General features: G+C 46.3%; 2 protein-coding genes across 5 annotated transcripts; one reads left to right on the top strand and one right to left on the bottom strand.

Annotated features, from left to right (window-relative positions):
* Positions 1 to 212: 212 nt before the first annotated feature.
* Positions 213 to 2,983, bottom strand: cbll1 (Cbl proto-oncogene-like 1, E3 ubiquitin protein ligase). 2 transcript variants are annotated; one of them, XM_049761162.2, is made up of 6 exons: positions 2,825 to 2,983; positions 2,032 to 2,202; positions 1,857 to 1,960; positions 1,709 to 1,792; positions 1,563 to 1,636; positions 213 to 1,447 (listed from the first exon to the last, which is right to left on the bottom strand). In XM_049761162.2, exons 1-6 carry the CDS (start codon positions 2,910 to 2,912, stop codon positions 487 to 489), a joined length of 1,482 nt encoding a protein of 493 aa, XP_049617119.1. In that variant the 5' UTR covers positions 2,913 to 2,983; the 3' UTR covers positions 213 to 486. The 2 variants fall into 2 exon arrangements, with proteins under 2 accessions (XP_049617119.1, XP_049617118.1); XM_049761161.2 differs by having other exon boundaries at positions 2,032 to 2,250; positions 2,825 to 2,891.
* Positions 2,984 to 3,358: 375 nt separating this feature from the next.
* On the top strand, positions 3,359 to 13,667 carry ppp6r2a (protein phosphatase 6, regulatory subunit 2a). 3 transcript variants are annotated; one of them, XM_049761152.2, is made up of 24 exons: positions 3,359 to 3,812; positions 6,280 to 6,449; positions 6,665 to 6,919; positions 7,014 to 7,200; positions 7,273 to 7,410; positions 7,556 to 7,621; positions 7,703 to 7,815; positions 7,896 to 8,009; positions 8,183 to 8,309; positions 8,414 to 8,566; positions 8,639 to 8,863; positions 9,044 to 9,108; positions 9,198 to 9,313; positions 9,381 to 9,466; positions 9,607 to 9,687; positions 9,779 to 9,876; positions 9,948 to 10,005; positions 10,223 to 10,350; positions 10,427 to 10,551; positions 10,760 to 10,907; positions 10,979 to 11,058; positions 11,134 to 11,305; positions 11,574 to 11,687; positions 12,233 to 13,667. In XM_049761152.2, the coding sequence occupies exons 3-24, from the start codon at positions 6,693 to 6,695 to the stop codon at positions 12,279 to 12,281; spliced, it is 2,670 nt and encodes an 889-aa protein (XP_049617109.1). In that variant the 5' UTR covers positions 3,359 to 3,812; positions 6,280 to 6,449; positions 6,665 to 6,692; the 3' UTR covers positions 12,282 to 13,667. The 3 variants fall into 3 exon arrangements, with proteins under 3 accessions (XP_049617109.1, XP_049617110.1, XP_068505684.1); XM_049761153.1 differs by having other exon boundaries at positions 9,797 to 9,876; XM_068649583.1 differs by having other exon boundaries at positions 3,360 to 3,812; positions 11,137 to 11,305.
* The last annotated feature ends 44 nt before the right edge of the window (positions 13,668 to 13,711 follow it).

A 13,711-nucleotide genomic window follows, 5' to 3' on the forward strand; every position in this document is an offset into this window, starting at 1 on the left:
CAGAATGGGACAAAAATACTTGGATAGTTTTATTTATTTATTTATTATAAAGAATAGGGTGGCTGCTCTTTCCCAAGTCTATTGTCTGCTCAGCGAGAAAGCAAGTAACTAAAAATGTGCACCACAAACTCAAGTGGCAGTTTTATCAAAATACCTACTTACACACTGCAACCCTGAGGTTTACCATCACATTTGTTTTCATACAAGTGGTACAGCCCGGTAGGGTTGCAAAATTTTTAAGTTGGAATATTTCCATGGGAATTAATGAAACTAAATTATTGAATGGTGGCTTTAAGCAAGCTTGATTTTGACATACTTGCATGTGGGCAAGGCGATCCATCTATTTTACATGGATGTCTGCTTATGGTAAAATGTGTTTATTTATGCTTGGATAGGATATTGGAAAGTCTCCAATTTGGAATATTTCTAAAATTAAATTCCCATGGAAATATTCCAAGCCTACAGTCCAGTCATTGAGATGGCAGTTTACTGATAATAAGGTCGATAGCGGCCCTGGTCTGGGTGGTGGGGCCCGGGCCCAGGTGGAGGCCCCTGCATCCGTGGAGGGGGAGGCCCCCTGGGAGCGGGCCACATTCCAGGGCTGAGACCTCCTGGTTGGTTGAATGGCGGGCTGAGGGTTCCCTGGTCTTCGGGGAACTGCGGCATGGAGTTGGGGTTATAGTGATGAGGCGGGGGCGCGTTTACTGGGGGTCCGCTGTGCTGGGGTGGAGGTCCCGGGGGTGGGTGGTTCATGTAGGGTGGCATTTGGCCCATGATGTGACCTGGCGGTGGGGTGATAGGAGGGGGGGCTCCGGACATGGGTGGCGGCGGGGCCTGGTTGTACACCATGTGGGGTGTCCCGCCACCTTGGGGAGGGTGCTGCATGGGGTGATTGATGGGCGGGGGCGGCGGCCCAAAGTGCTGCTGCGGTGGTGGCGGCGGCCCCATCATGTGGTGGGCATGCGGCACCACGGGCGGCTGACCCGGATAGTCCCCGGGGCGGTGGTGCGGTGGCGGCTGGCCCGGCCCCGATGACGAGTCATCCTGGATGGGCACGGTGATGAGGTTGCTGTGTTTGCGCGTGGTCACCGTGGCGATACGATACGTCTCAGGGGGCCCGTCGTGGGGTACGGGGGGCGGCGGCTGCCCGTACGGGTCGTGGCCACCGTGCGGGTGTGGGTTGGCCATGTGCACATGGTTCTTGGTCAGGTGGGGCGGGGGCACGCGGAAGCGCTCGGGGACATCGGACGCCGGGGGCAGGTGTATGGGCTCCTGGCGGCTTGATGACTTCGCCGACCTCAAGTGACGGTGGTTGACGTGGGCCTGGAGATCCCGCTGGGACAGGTAGGTGCGCTTGCAGCCCGACACCACGCTGCACATGTACAGCGAGCCGCGTTGGCACTGCTCAATACGCTGAACTGGGTCTGTGCAGCTGTACATGGTCAGACTGAACACATAACATGCAGCCATGTTATTCGAAACCAATATTTTAAAACATGGAATTCATTCTAACAAAAAGCTTGCAGACACTTTTAAATTGTGCGTAACAAACTGAATCTCACCCAGGGCACAGCTTCTCTCCTTTCTTCTCATGGAGCAAAGCACATTCATAGCAGAAGACATGTTTGCAGGGAATCTGGTAGGAGTGATGATGGTCAAAGTTGCTTATTTTTATTGCTTTTTGTTCTGCAAAATGTTTGCCACGTACCATACGTCCATACAGCTGGATAGGCAGCCCGCATTTATCACAGAAGTGAATCGGGACCTCATCCCTTTCGCCAATTAGATTCAACTGTTGCCAGAGGAACAAGAAGTGAGAATACACACAAAACTAAGAATTTGAAGTTGGAATATACCTTATAGTCCCAAAACAGTGGCTGTGGGTATCTCCTCTGGGCAGCAAACACATCTCCTGCTTTACCACCAAAGTCAAACTTGTCTTGCTTGAAGCCAAAGTTATCTATGGTCACAAACAGAAAAATATAAGCAAACAGAAGTGAGGTGCTTGGTGGCGGTCGAATAAGCACGTACCGTCTTTTTCCGCACTTTCGTTTTTTAACGGCAGCCTGTTGCCAGGCCTCTGGGTACGGGGCGGAGGTTTAACCCTCAGGGGCTGCTTTGAGATGAGCTTGATGGGGATGCGCCTGCGGACATCCGGTCCGCCCAGACTCCCTGAGCCATCGCTTCCTTGGAGATCGTTGTCTGTCAAAAGGGGGTCACAATGAGGAAACCTTTGACCTAAAGTATGTTCTGCAAGCCGCAGGGATACAAACTGAATATCATCATTGGGAAAAAAACATTTTAAAAGTACTGAATAACCATCTCAGAATTCACGCCTTTCAATTTTTAGCATTACGTAGACAGTGCTTGAGAAGCCTGTCATAACTTATGAAAACAAAAAACGATCCCGATGACGTCAAATTCATCCTGTTAGCGCTTGCAGCATCGATGCTAACTACGTTAGCATTCCTATAGGCTTAGCACTGTCACTAAAACATAACGTAGCAGCTCTACACTTTGAATATGGATTTAGTTTTAATCTAAATACCCATCATTACCATTATAGCCCCTAACAGATGTTTTAGCACTTGGAGGTTTGTCAACTTTTATCGACTAGTGGGAGGGCTCAGTGGCTAGTTGACGCTAACTTGGCCCATGCTAAATGGAACGTTGATCTCAGAACGCTAACAACGCGATCCGGCACTTTCGATCATGCTCTGGACTTCATGTTGCTTCAGTTTAAGATTAGTTTTAAAAAAATAACAAAAAAATTACAATAGTATGTTATTGAGGAGGGGGTGGGGGGTGACGAAATAACACTTACCGCTTTGGTCCATGATCCGAGTGAGTCGGCGCAGTGCATTGTGGGATTGAAGAGAGAGAAGTGGGAGGATGGAAGGAGGCATAATCATGACTCATAATAAACGTTTTTACGTTTAAAGAATCATAATTTTGGGTAAACAAAATCCGCGAGTAATCAAGTTGGCTGGATAAATGCAGTACATTCGTGTAAATTTGCCGAGAGGGGAAGGAATGAGTATTGACTTTAAAAATAAACTGTTGTAAACTACTTAGGATAATTTCATGAATCGTATTTAACCTGTTTTTATTGTGATTTTCTCACTCAATTTTTAAAAATATTTAAGTTGGAATGGGGAGGAATGGAAATGTGGAAGGAGTAAAATGACGGAAATTGGCGGAATAAAAAAAACACTTGCTGATTTTAAATTTGTATTACATTAATGTATCATATATTGACTAGAAAATGATTCATTTGTTCTGGTCGATTTTAATAGATTTTAATCTGATTTCCGCGCACTATCTAAAATGCACGCTCCCGCGCGACGCTGGTGCTGCGCGTCCCCGCCACCCAGCGTCGCCATTTTGATTCGAAAAAATATGACTGAGTTTTTCCTGCTTTGCATGCTAAACTTAGCTCCGCGTTTGAATTTCGTTCGAATCAAACGCGCTCCGTCCGAAAGAACAGATATCGGGGCCATCGATGCCCAACAAGCCGCCCGCGGCCCAGTATTTGCCTCTCGGGGTGAATTTTAAAGCCACGCTTTGGACTTAACGTCGGGGGCTAACTTGAAGCTAACAGACAGCCTCCTGCTTGCTTGTTCGAACTGGCGAAGGCTGACCCAGGCTGTTCTTCAAAACAAATCACTAGATGAGGCTCATGCAGTGAAGCTAACGCGGCTAATTGTGAGCTGGGGGGGAAGCTAGTGACTAAGGGATCGGGCTGGGGGGAAAAAAAAGTGCTGTAACGGTCTATCGCAAAGAAGAGGAAACGCACTGGGGGATATTCAAAGGTAAGTTTCTCGTGGGCGGATATAATGTGATTACTGTACTCAACTCGGCCACAAAGTTTAACTTAAAGTTTTGGGGGGGGGGGGGGGGTAACTCCGCTTCATGTTAATCGTAGCTGCTAGTTAGCTTCTGTGCTAAGCTCAACGTAAAAGGAGGAACTAAAGCTAAAGCTGGCTAACTTGCTCGAGTAAGTTGCTATTCGCAAGCTAGCCTTAGCACACCCAACCGACCGACTAACTTAGCCGAATTGTGTTCCGTTTGGGTGACCCCTTAAGGGCAACGAACGTAACCTCGGCGCCATTGTGTGTTAGGTGTCAGTTCAAAGAACGCCCTGTTATTTTTTTTTTGCCCTCTTTGCTCTCCTTTTTCTTAAACGTAAGCTCTTCTACCCAGCGTTATGTTGTAAAATTAAGGCCGTTCGAAGTCGATGGAGGCCAGCCGCTGCCGAGCCATGTGGTGTTAACGATCAATTCTCGTGAACTCGTACCTCGATCTCCTTCTACGTCTTTTATGTGAGGGAATATTAAACTCTGTGTACGGTAAAATTCAAAATTTAGACTCTCACAATGTTCCGTATGCTACCGTTAGGGTTCAAGTAAACAAGAAATCCGACCCCGTCTCTCTCAACAACATTACAAATGTGCTTTTGTCATTCGTTGTAATTCTTTCAACTGGCAATTTACCAGGATTAATCAATTGTTTTAGCTCTCAACACCCAGCGGCCACATTTATTTTAATTTAGTGTAAGACAGTAAAACTATATCGTTAGCTTAATAGCATAATTGACCAAGTCGTTAAAAAAAAAAAACAAATAACACAAAAAGGAATTGTACGGTTTCCTTGATAAAATAATTGTAGATTACCATGACCTACAAAGTATATTATTACTTTATTAATATTGTTTTGGGCAGCTAGACTGTCAGGCTAGTCATATGTAACAAGACACCATAAAGGTCAAAGTGTTATTCTAAATAAATGTTCACAAGGCAAATAATGTTAAATCAATTACTAGAGGTGCTCCTCAGTGTGTGGTAGTGCTCAAATAATCCAAATTTGTACATAGTGCTGTTTTAAAAATCAAGTATAAATTGGTTAAACATCTTTTAACTCAAGCAACTCGCATATTTGAGGTCATTTATGGATGGGAATAAGATTCTCATACATGAAAAGACGCAGAACAACCAGTCAACCTCTTAACGCTTCCATTATGGTCCAAGTAAACAGAAATCTGACCCCCCCCCAATTCGGCTGGCAGTGACACTTGTGGCTAAGCTTAAAAAGCAGCTTTATTTTTTTGTTCAGACTGATGATAAAAAAATAGATATACTCAAAGGGAGAAAATGACAATTTACAAGTGTAAGGTCATATTTTTACAACAAAGTCTCGTGTTGTGAGCATAAACGAGACTGCTGATGATGCAAATCTTCATTGCGTTCTCACACTTTTGCTTTTTTGTTTCTGTGGGAATATTGACATCAGCTTAGGTGGACAAATCCGGACACGCTCCTCATACGCAATGTTAGACTCTTCATACGTAACTTTTCGGGCTTCTGTAATCTTCCGCAATACCATTTCCTTGGTTTCTTTTCATCTTGTCCATTTCCACTTTGTTGTTTGTCCACAACAACGCGCATCTTTTTGACGCTTCCTCTTTTCCCTCAACCGCCCCGTGCGTTTCGCCGATTGTTGTCGCTGCAGTCGCCTCCCGCGGGTTCTATTTTGGATGTAAAAGTCAAGCTCCCGCCGTCCCAGCTCGCCATCCACGAGGAGCACTCGCGAGGTTATTATTGCGCTTGTGTACTCTGTAAATGTATGCCAGATGGACGCCGCTGCTGTTGCATGTGCAGGGGAGGGGAAAATAAAGGGCCAGGAAAAAAAAAAGGAGGACCTTTGATTTGCCCTCAGTTCAGTTTCACCTTCTCCAATCAACAGTTGGGTCGCACGCTCATCCCCACAGCTCCTGAATTTTGGCTCCGCGCTTGCATCGGGCCGAGTCTGTTTGCCTCCATAGTAACCACTCGAGGAAAACAAACGCGCACTCTCTGAAAAGTTGTATAATTATACAGGCCTTTGTCAAGCACCATAGCGTTAGATTCCAGCCGTTTAAAAGCGCCTGTCGCTCGTGAGATGTTTGGCTAAAATCAGTCATGTTGCTCCCGAGTCGTGAGCAGAGTGCGCCTTACACTAACAGGCCTCATTTGTTTCCAACACCTCATTTCGCTGTACGCAGAACCCAGTAAAGGTAATTAAACAAAATTAGCGGTACGAAAATAGTAACCAGCCTTTTGTTTTTAGGCGCGCTCGGAAACGAGTAGTACAACTCCGTCTTGGTTCTCAAGCTAAAAATATGGAGGGATGTTTAAACCTCTTCATCCTTGCCCATTGATGTAAACATTGTGAAACAACCCAATTGGCTCCTAATTTATTTACATTTATATTAAAATTTTATTTTTTTTCCCTCTTTTGCAGGTTATGGTGAGCCTCCCAGCGTTCCATCTCCTAAACAGGCCTGCATTTTAAAAGGAGACCCATGCTGATAAATGCCAGGCCCCCCCACGCTTTCTGTCTTCTGCACAAACACAAATGCCTGCCTGCCCGCGGGAGAGGTCTGATTAAAGATATCCACATTTCATTCACTGGTACGTACTACCGTCGCCCCTTCGAGATCGCCTCACGTGGCAGAACCAAAATGCTTTTCACAGATGGGTGATAAAAAATGAACTGTGTAACGTATGTAAAGAGGTTTTGGCATTGAGTTGTTTTTTTTAGGGGGGGCCGTCTGGTGATGCACTTGTATGTAACATGTTACTCCCTCCCCCCCCCCCCCCCCCCCCCCCCCCCCCCCCCCCTTTAGGGCTGTGTTCCCCACCCCGGCGGCCACCATGTTTTGGAAGTTTGACCTGCACACCACCTCCCACATCGACCAGCTGCTGGACCGGGAGGACGTGACGCTGCGCGAGCTGATGGAGGAAGACGATGTGCTGCAGGAGTGCAAGGCCCAGAACCGTCGCCTGCTGCTCTTCCTCTCCCAGGACCACTGCATGCAGGAGCTGGTCGGCCTCATCACCAAAGAGCCACCCGCCGACTTGGAAGAGAGGAGCCGATTTAAGTGCGTGATGTGTAACCTGATGTGCTACTAGATAAACTAGCTATCCCTATTTTAAAAAAAAATGTTGGCTTAAATTGCCTCTTCTTCCTCAAAGGCTTCCCAACATTGCGTGCGAGCTCCTGACCTCAGACGTGTCTATCATAAACGATAAGCTGGGCGGAGAAGAATCTCTCCTGGAGATGCTCTACCACTTCCTGGAGCAGGACCCGCCCCTCAACCCGCTGCTCGCCAGCTTCTTCAGCAAAACCATCGGCAATCTCATTGCCCGGAAAACCGAAGAGGTAGAGCTGCATTGGGCCTCGTGCGGCCAAACGGCACGGATGCTCACCTTGTGGCATTTGTCTGTCTCTCAGGTGATCGCCTTTCTCAAGAAGAAGGAAGGCTTCATCGCTCTGGTGCTGAAACACATAGATGCGTCTGCTATGATGGACCTGCTGCTTCGCCTCATCAGTTGTGTGGAGCCTGCCCCTTTGAGGCAGGAGGTCCTTCATGTAAGCTCTCCAATTCAAAACTCTGACTTACCTGTAGACTGTAAAAAAAAAAAAAAAAAAACACCTCATTGTTAACTATGATCTGCAATTTAGCAGGTAAAGCAGCGCATCCTTAAATAACCAACATGTTTTTATGTTCCTCAAGTGGCTGAATGAAGAGAAGCTCGTTCAAAGACTCATAGAGCTTATCCATACTGGTAAAGATGAGGAGGTAAGTCTCCGGGGTGAATTTAGATTCTTCCTCCCAAGCGTGCATTTTTTTGAACGCCTGTTTTCCTTTCTAATTTGTCAGAGACAATCAAACGCGTCCCAAACACTTTGTGACATAATTCGCCTTAGCCGAGACCAGGCCAATCAGATGCAGGAGAACATGGAGGCCGACCCACTATTGGCTGTGCTCGAGTCGTAAGTCGCTCCGTCTCGAGATGAACTGAATCATTAGCAGCGCCTCAGTTTTGCTCAGTCAACAAAATGGCTTCTTCCAGACAAGAAACTGTAGCAGGACTCCTCAAGAACATGTTTGAGGGCGAGAGGAACGAGGCTTCCATTGTTAACGGAACTCAAGTGCTACTTACCTTACTGGAGACCAGGAGGTCTGGGTGAGTATGCGAATAAAGCCAGCACTCGCTCAGATTTTTAAAACAACCGAATCGCCAGAGATCACCAGGTTACCCGATTTCTCTTCATTGGTTTGAAGACTCGGAATTTGTTATTGTGTCAGTGTAGACAGACATAGAGTTTGTGGTATGTGATCATCTCTTCTTCTCCCCAGGTTGGAAGGGCTGATGGATCTGTATTCTCAGGGTTATGAAAGGTCTTACACTGTCAACAGCAGTATTTTAAATGCCATTGAGCCCCATTTAAAAGATTTCCAGCAGCTTCTTCTGGATCCCCCAAAGGTACCGCACACAAAGCTGCAAATTGACTTTGCCAAGCACTTGATGAACTTCACTCCAGCGTCCACGAAAGGGCTTTGAGCTCTCTCTTCTTCTTCCGTCTGCAGAAAGGTGCAATACTGACCACCGTTGGCGTTCTAGATCAGCCACTGGGGAACGCCCGCCTTCACGTGGCCCGACTGGTGGCTGCCCTCCTGCAGACCACCTCCCCCAGTATCTGCCAGGAGCTATGCGACCTCGGCACCATGGACCTACTACTGGTAGGCCCCACCTCAATTCGAAACCCCGAGCTCGACGCTGATACTAAGTCTGGTGTTTGTCCCGCTGCGCAGGATCTGTTCTTCAAATACTCGTGGAATAACTTTTTGCACTTCCAAGTGGAGCTCTGTGTGGCGGCCATCCTGAACCACCCTTCCTCCGAGGAGCGGCCCAACCCGGGCCTCCAGAACCACAACGGGCAGCAGGCGGCATCGGCCGCCGAAACTCAAGTCGAGGCGGTGGAGTCGGGCGGGACCAGTGACCCACAGACCTCCCTCCACAATACCCTGGTGGCACATGTAAGTGCAGCTCAGCGGTTGTTGTTGTTGGTCAGATGTGGAGCTGCTGATTTGTTTTTGAAAAGTACGAAAACCTTTTTTATACATAGCTGTGAGAAAATGACTTCCACCCCGTAGAAGAATCGACAAACAATGTGCTCCATTTCACTTTTTATTTATTTATTGGGGTCAAATGTGCAGCTTTTCCAGAAGTGTCGATTGGTACAAAAGATCCTTGATGCCTGGGAGGAGAACGATAAAATACAGTGAGTGTGTTTATTTTTTGAAATAAATCTGCTCAGTCGAGTCATTTATTAAATCTCCAGGTGAAATAATGTGGCTGTGACTTCCACAGGTCCGAGGGTGGCACCAGGAGAGGCAACATGGGTCACCTGACCAGAATTTCCAACATGGTGGTCCAGAACCTCGAGAAGGGGCCAGTACAGGCCCAGATTGCTGACCTCATCAAAGGTAAATGGAACATTTGAAACAAGCGCTCAGTCATTATGAACTTAAGTTTTCTTTTTGAACAATTCAGAGCTGCCCGAAGACTGCAGAGGTCGCTGGGAGAGTTTTGTGGACGAAACGCTGAGAGAAACCAACAGAAGAAACACAGTAGAGCTGGTGAGAAGACGTTCACCACCAGAGAAAAGATTACCACTACTACAGTAGCACGATTTTGATTTGTTTTTCGTGAATTGTTCATTCGCCTCGATCGCTGTCCAATAGTTTGGTGTTATTTTCATGTGCCGTGTGTTCTACAGGTGAGCACGCACAACATGCACTCGTCCAGCGAGGACGACGACATGGAGAGCCCCTTCCCGAACGACCTGTCCCTCCAACAGGTAGGGTCGCACGCTCTTGAAGAAAAAAAAAAAGGCAGCGACACTCAGCGCAGTGGCGTCACCCTAAAAGGTGTCCCTCTGACATTCCCAGGCTTTCTCTGACTATCAGATCCAGCAGATGACCGCCAACTTCGTGGACCAGTTTGGCTTCAACGACGAGGAGTTCAGCGAACACGACGAAAATATCAAGTGAGTTGCGACAGTCAAGTCTTACTGTTAGCTCTCGTTGTACTGTAACTTTTTTTTTTTTTCTCCTCCAGCGCCACATTTGACCGAATTGCTGAAATAAACTTCAATTTAGATTCTGATGATAACAGTGTAAGTATTCAACAAGTTCTCTCAAGTAAGCTAAAAAAAAAAGTAAGGAGAAAAAAAATCCTTGTGCAATTTCCATCTGAGGTTATTTTGCAAATAAAATTTGTCAGTCGGGATTATGCTAAAATCTTTCTTTCCGCCATGACCTTTGCCTTTAGTTTATGGCATGCGGACATGCAAATGCCTGTGCGGTTTATTCTCGTGTCGACTCGCAACACAGGCCAACGCAGCTGCTTTCGAGGCCTGCTGTAAAGAGAGGATACATCAGTTCGATGATGCCGATGAGGAAGAGGACATTTGGGAGGAAAAGGAGATCAACTATGCAACGCAAGCTAAATCCAGAACAAGGTAAATAGTGTTCTTTGCGCCAATAATTGAATGCAACTACTACGGTTTAAAGGTCATCGTGGGGCCTCTTTCCCAGGTTCGGGGTGTCCCAAACATCAGAAGGAAGCTCCCGGAGTAGCTTGGAAAATGGCGGACAGGACCCAGACTGCGGCTCCGAATCCGACGAGGAGGAAGAGTTTGAGCAGAACACATCAGACACAGGTAGGGGGTCAAGATTAAGATCCGACATCACATTTGTTTTCTTCAAGTAGCCTCTTTTTGCCAGCTACAACAGTTGCCAGGTGTTGGAATGAAATGAAATATTTCAAAGTCTCTTACCTTTCAAAATAATTGTCTTGCAGATTATTTTCCCATCCTTTTTTGAAACCAATTTTTATTTTGATGAAATACTATGAATGTCTGTCTCCAGGGCCAGGCTGGACAGCAAATTTCAGGGACTCTGACGGGAGCACGGCATCCCAGACTCCATCTGGCTGGGATGCGCTTCCCGCCGGTGCTGGAAACGAGACCCAGGAAACGGGCTGGGCCAATTTCACGGCGTTCCAGCCGTTCTCAAGGTTAGCTTGCATTGTCAATGAATGAATACTCTTCCAGTGCTAGCGCTCAAGTGTCGTTTCTTACCTTCTAGCACAGTCAGGTGCAGCTCCCCCGTAGATACTGGAGGCAGCGACGCGGACAAACAAGCCAAACAAAACCACGAGAAGCGCGGTGAGTTCATCTGGTCGGACCAGATTGCGCCATTTTGCTCCGCCCATCTCACTTGCTTTCCTTTTCGCGCGCTAGCAGACGCCGTCGCCTCGCCCCGCATGGGGCCTTCGGGGGACGTGTCGGAGGCTCCTCCCGCCGCCTCGGACAGCGGCTCGCCCGCAGGCTCCGACGGCGAGGAACTCGACTCGGCAGCAACTATCGTCTCCAAAGCAGCTGCCGGCGGCGGCAAGACAGCAGACGTCACAAGGTTCAAAATCCCCCTTCTGCTTGTTATGTATAAGAAAACTATAATTGAAGCAAAAAGTACCACGCCGAGTTAAATATAGGTGAAAGTCGCGAGTGCAAATTACTGGGCACTTCTCTGCAACTTGAGCCTAAATACAAGTTTGCATGTTGACGGAGGACTTTTCCACCAGTACTGATGCTCCTACCAGCAGCTCCGAGGCAAAATGGGTGACTAATAAGGGAGTTTGACGAATGAACTGTGAAGCTCAAACCGGCTTGTGTGTGCGCAGCGAGGAGAGTCCTGTGTCCCTGGAGAAACTCTCACTGTCAGATCCTCCAGATGCCTCGCAGCAGCAGCAGCAGCCTCCCGAGGAATCACCCGTAACCGCACAGACTGACAGGAAGTAAGTTGTCACTCCGCCAATGCCCACTCGGACTCAAGTCACAGGGATGTCAAAACTACGGCAACCCTGAAAGTTGTCTGCCTTACCACCTTCCATAGAAATCGATTTTGTACCGGTTTTTGTCAGTATGATTTTTCTTAAGTCAACGTAGCGGGTTGCTGCTCACTTCTTAGCATGTTATGCTAAGCTAGTGTTTTAGCTAATACTTATATTAATACCCGGTGATTCTCGTGCATCGGGTGATTTAATGAGTAAGATGTAAGATGCATCATATTAAAGCGTGTTGGTTCTCTCTGCTTTAACGCTTTGCTTATTTGCTCAACTTGACAACAGAGAGAAGACATTTTTGGGCAAGAAGGTATGGGCTTGGGTTTGCATGTGTTGTAATCCAACAAAAAAAAAGCCGGTCAAAAAAATTAAAAAGCGAATATTGGCCTAATTGTGTCTTAAATTAAAGTGAAATTTTCTAATATAATTTGCACAACTTCCCGGAGATGGGTGTAGTGGTGTCATGTTCTAAAGTGTGGCATCCCTGTGCACCTCAGAGAGGAACCGCCAGCGCCCCAAGAAGTGGCCGTCAACGGGCCAGTGTGAGCCCAGACGCGGGAGCGGCGGGGATGCCAACGACCAGCTGTAAGCCTCCTCCAGAGTGACTCCTTTCAAAATAAACCTCAGTGCGACTCCAGTGTTTTTACTGAATCACTCTGCCATGTTATTGGACCTGGACACTGCCAATCGATACCAGTAACCAGAGGCGGCGGAACATGTACAAAAAAAAAAAATCTATATATATATATATAAATATATATATATATATATTACAGAAAAAGGAGGACAAAAACAGAACAGTATGTAGATCGTCAAATCCTTCCCCCCCCCCCCCTCCCCATGTTGCACATGAATACGTGCGGTTTTAATGTAGCAGCAATTTGGAGGAGGGTAAAAACAGCATCATGAATCACCATCATTATTTTTTTATGTCCAGAACGATTTCTCTCTTACAGGTTGAACCTGGCAGTTAGGCTTTGACATTGCTGCACCATGTCAGGATAGCACAGGCTACGTTTTTCTGTTTATTTTTTTTTTCTTCTTAAATGCGCCTCAATTACAATAAGCCTGTTTTTTTTTTTTTCTGTGTGTGTTTTTGACAAAGCACTTGTTCAGCCATTTCCTGTCTGTTCTAGCACAATATCAGTGTTTCACCTTGAGCTCTTGCAGAATGAAATTTTCCACACAATTGCATTTTGGTTTCACACTTCCAGGATTTTTTTTTCTTTTCTTAAATTGGGGTTCCCCCCCCCACCCCCCTTTGGTTGCCGTTTAAAGAACCTTCTTCACCAGGTGTCTGAATGTGTCACGTAGGATGATGAGGAGGGTCAGCGAACAGAGCTGCAAGAGTATTACTGTCTTTAGCTCATGTGCAATAATGTCAATTAGTCCTTTTTAATTTAAATCCAACCTATTTTATGAGATGAAATCAAGCTAGTCATTTGGTGTCATTTTGCTTCAATTGAATTCATTTTAATTTTATTTAGTGCATGTGTGAGCGACTTCACTTGTGAGCTCAGACCTTCTGATTGTATTGATGTTAACCATTTTTTTTTCCCCCAACCAACCAAACGTTATCTACCTAATATACAATTGCTAATCTACATTTACAGGTCATTTTACAAACAATCTTAAATACTATGGTAGTCTGTTTCTCTCTGTCTCTCTCTCTCTCCGCAAAGCACACAGGATATGAATGACATCTGGAAGGAGTGATGCTGTACTTTTGGTTTTCTTTTTGTTTTTTTTTTCTTTCAATGTTAATTTTATTTGATCTCCAAGCTGCAGAATTGAGGAAAAAAAAAAGAGGACAGGTGCTGGTTTCAAGCAGCCCCGGGCCTCTTGGTGTACTTAAAAATCACTTGACGGCGATCTGGTTCTATGATTCATTGTTCAAACAAATTAAAAGTGTCTGACCACGTTAATACCAAAGTGTTGTCTTGTGATTGGGGAAGTTTAGCTTTATTAAGTTGCTG

This window comes from Syngnathus scovelli, chromosome 22, assembly GCF_024217435.2.
Source record: "Syngnathus scovelli strain Florida chromosome 22, RoL_Ssco_1.2, whole genome shotgun sequence".
NCBI lineage: Eukaryota > Metazoa > Chordata > Actinopteri > Syngnathiformes > Syngnathidae > Syngnathus > Syngnathus scovelli.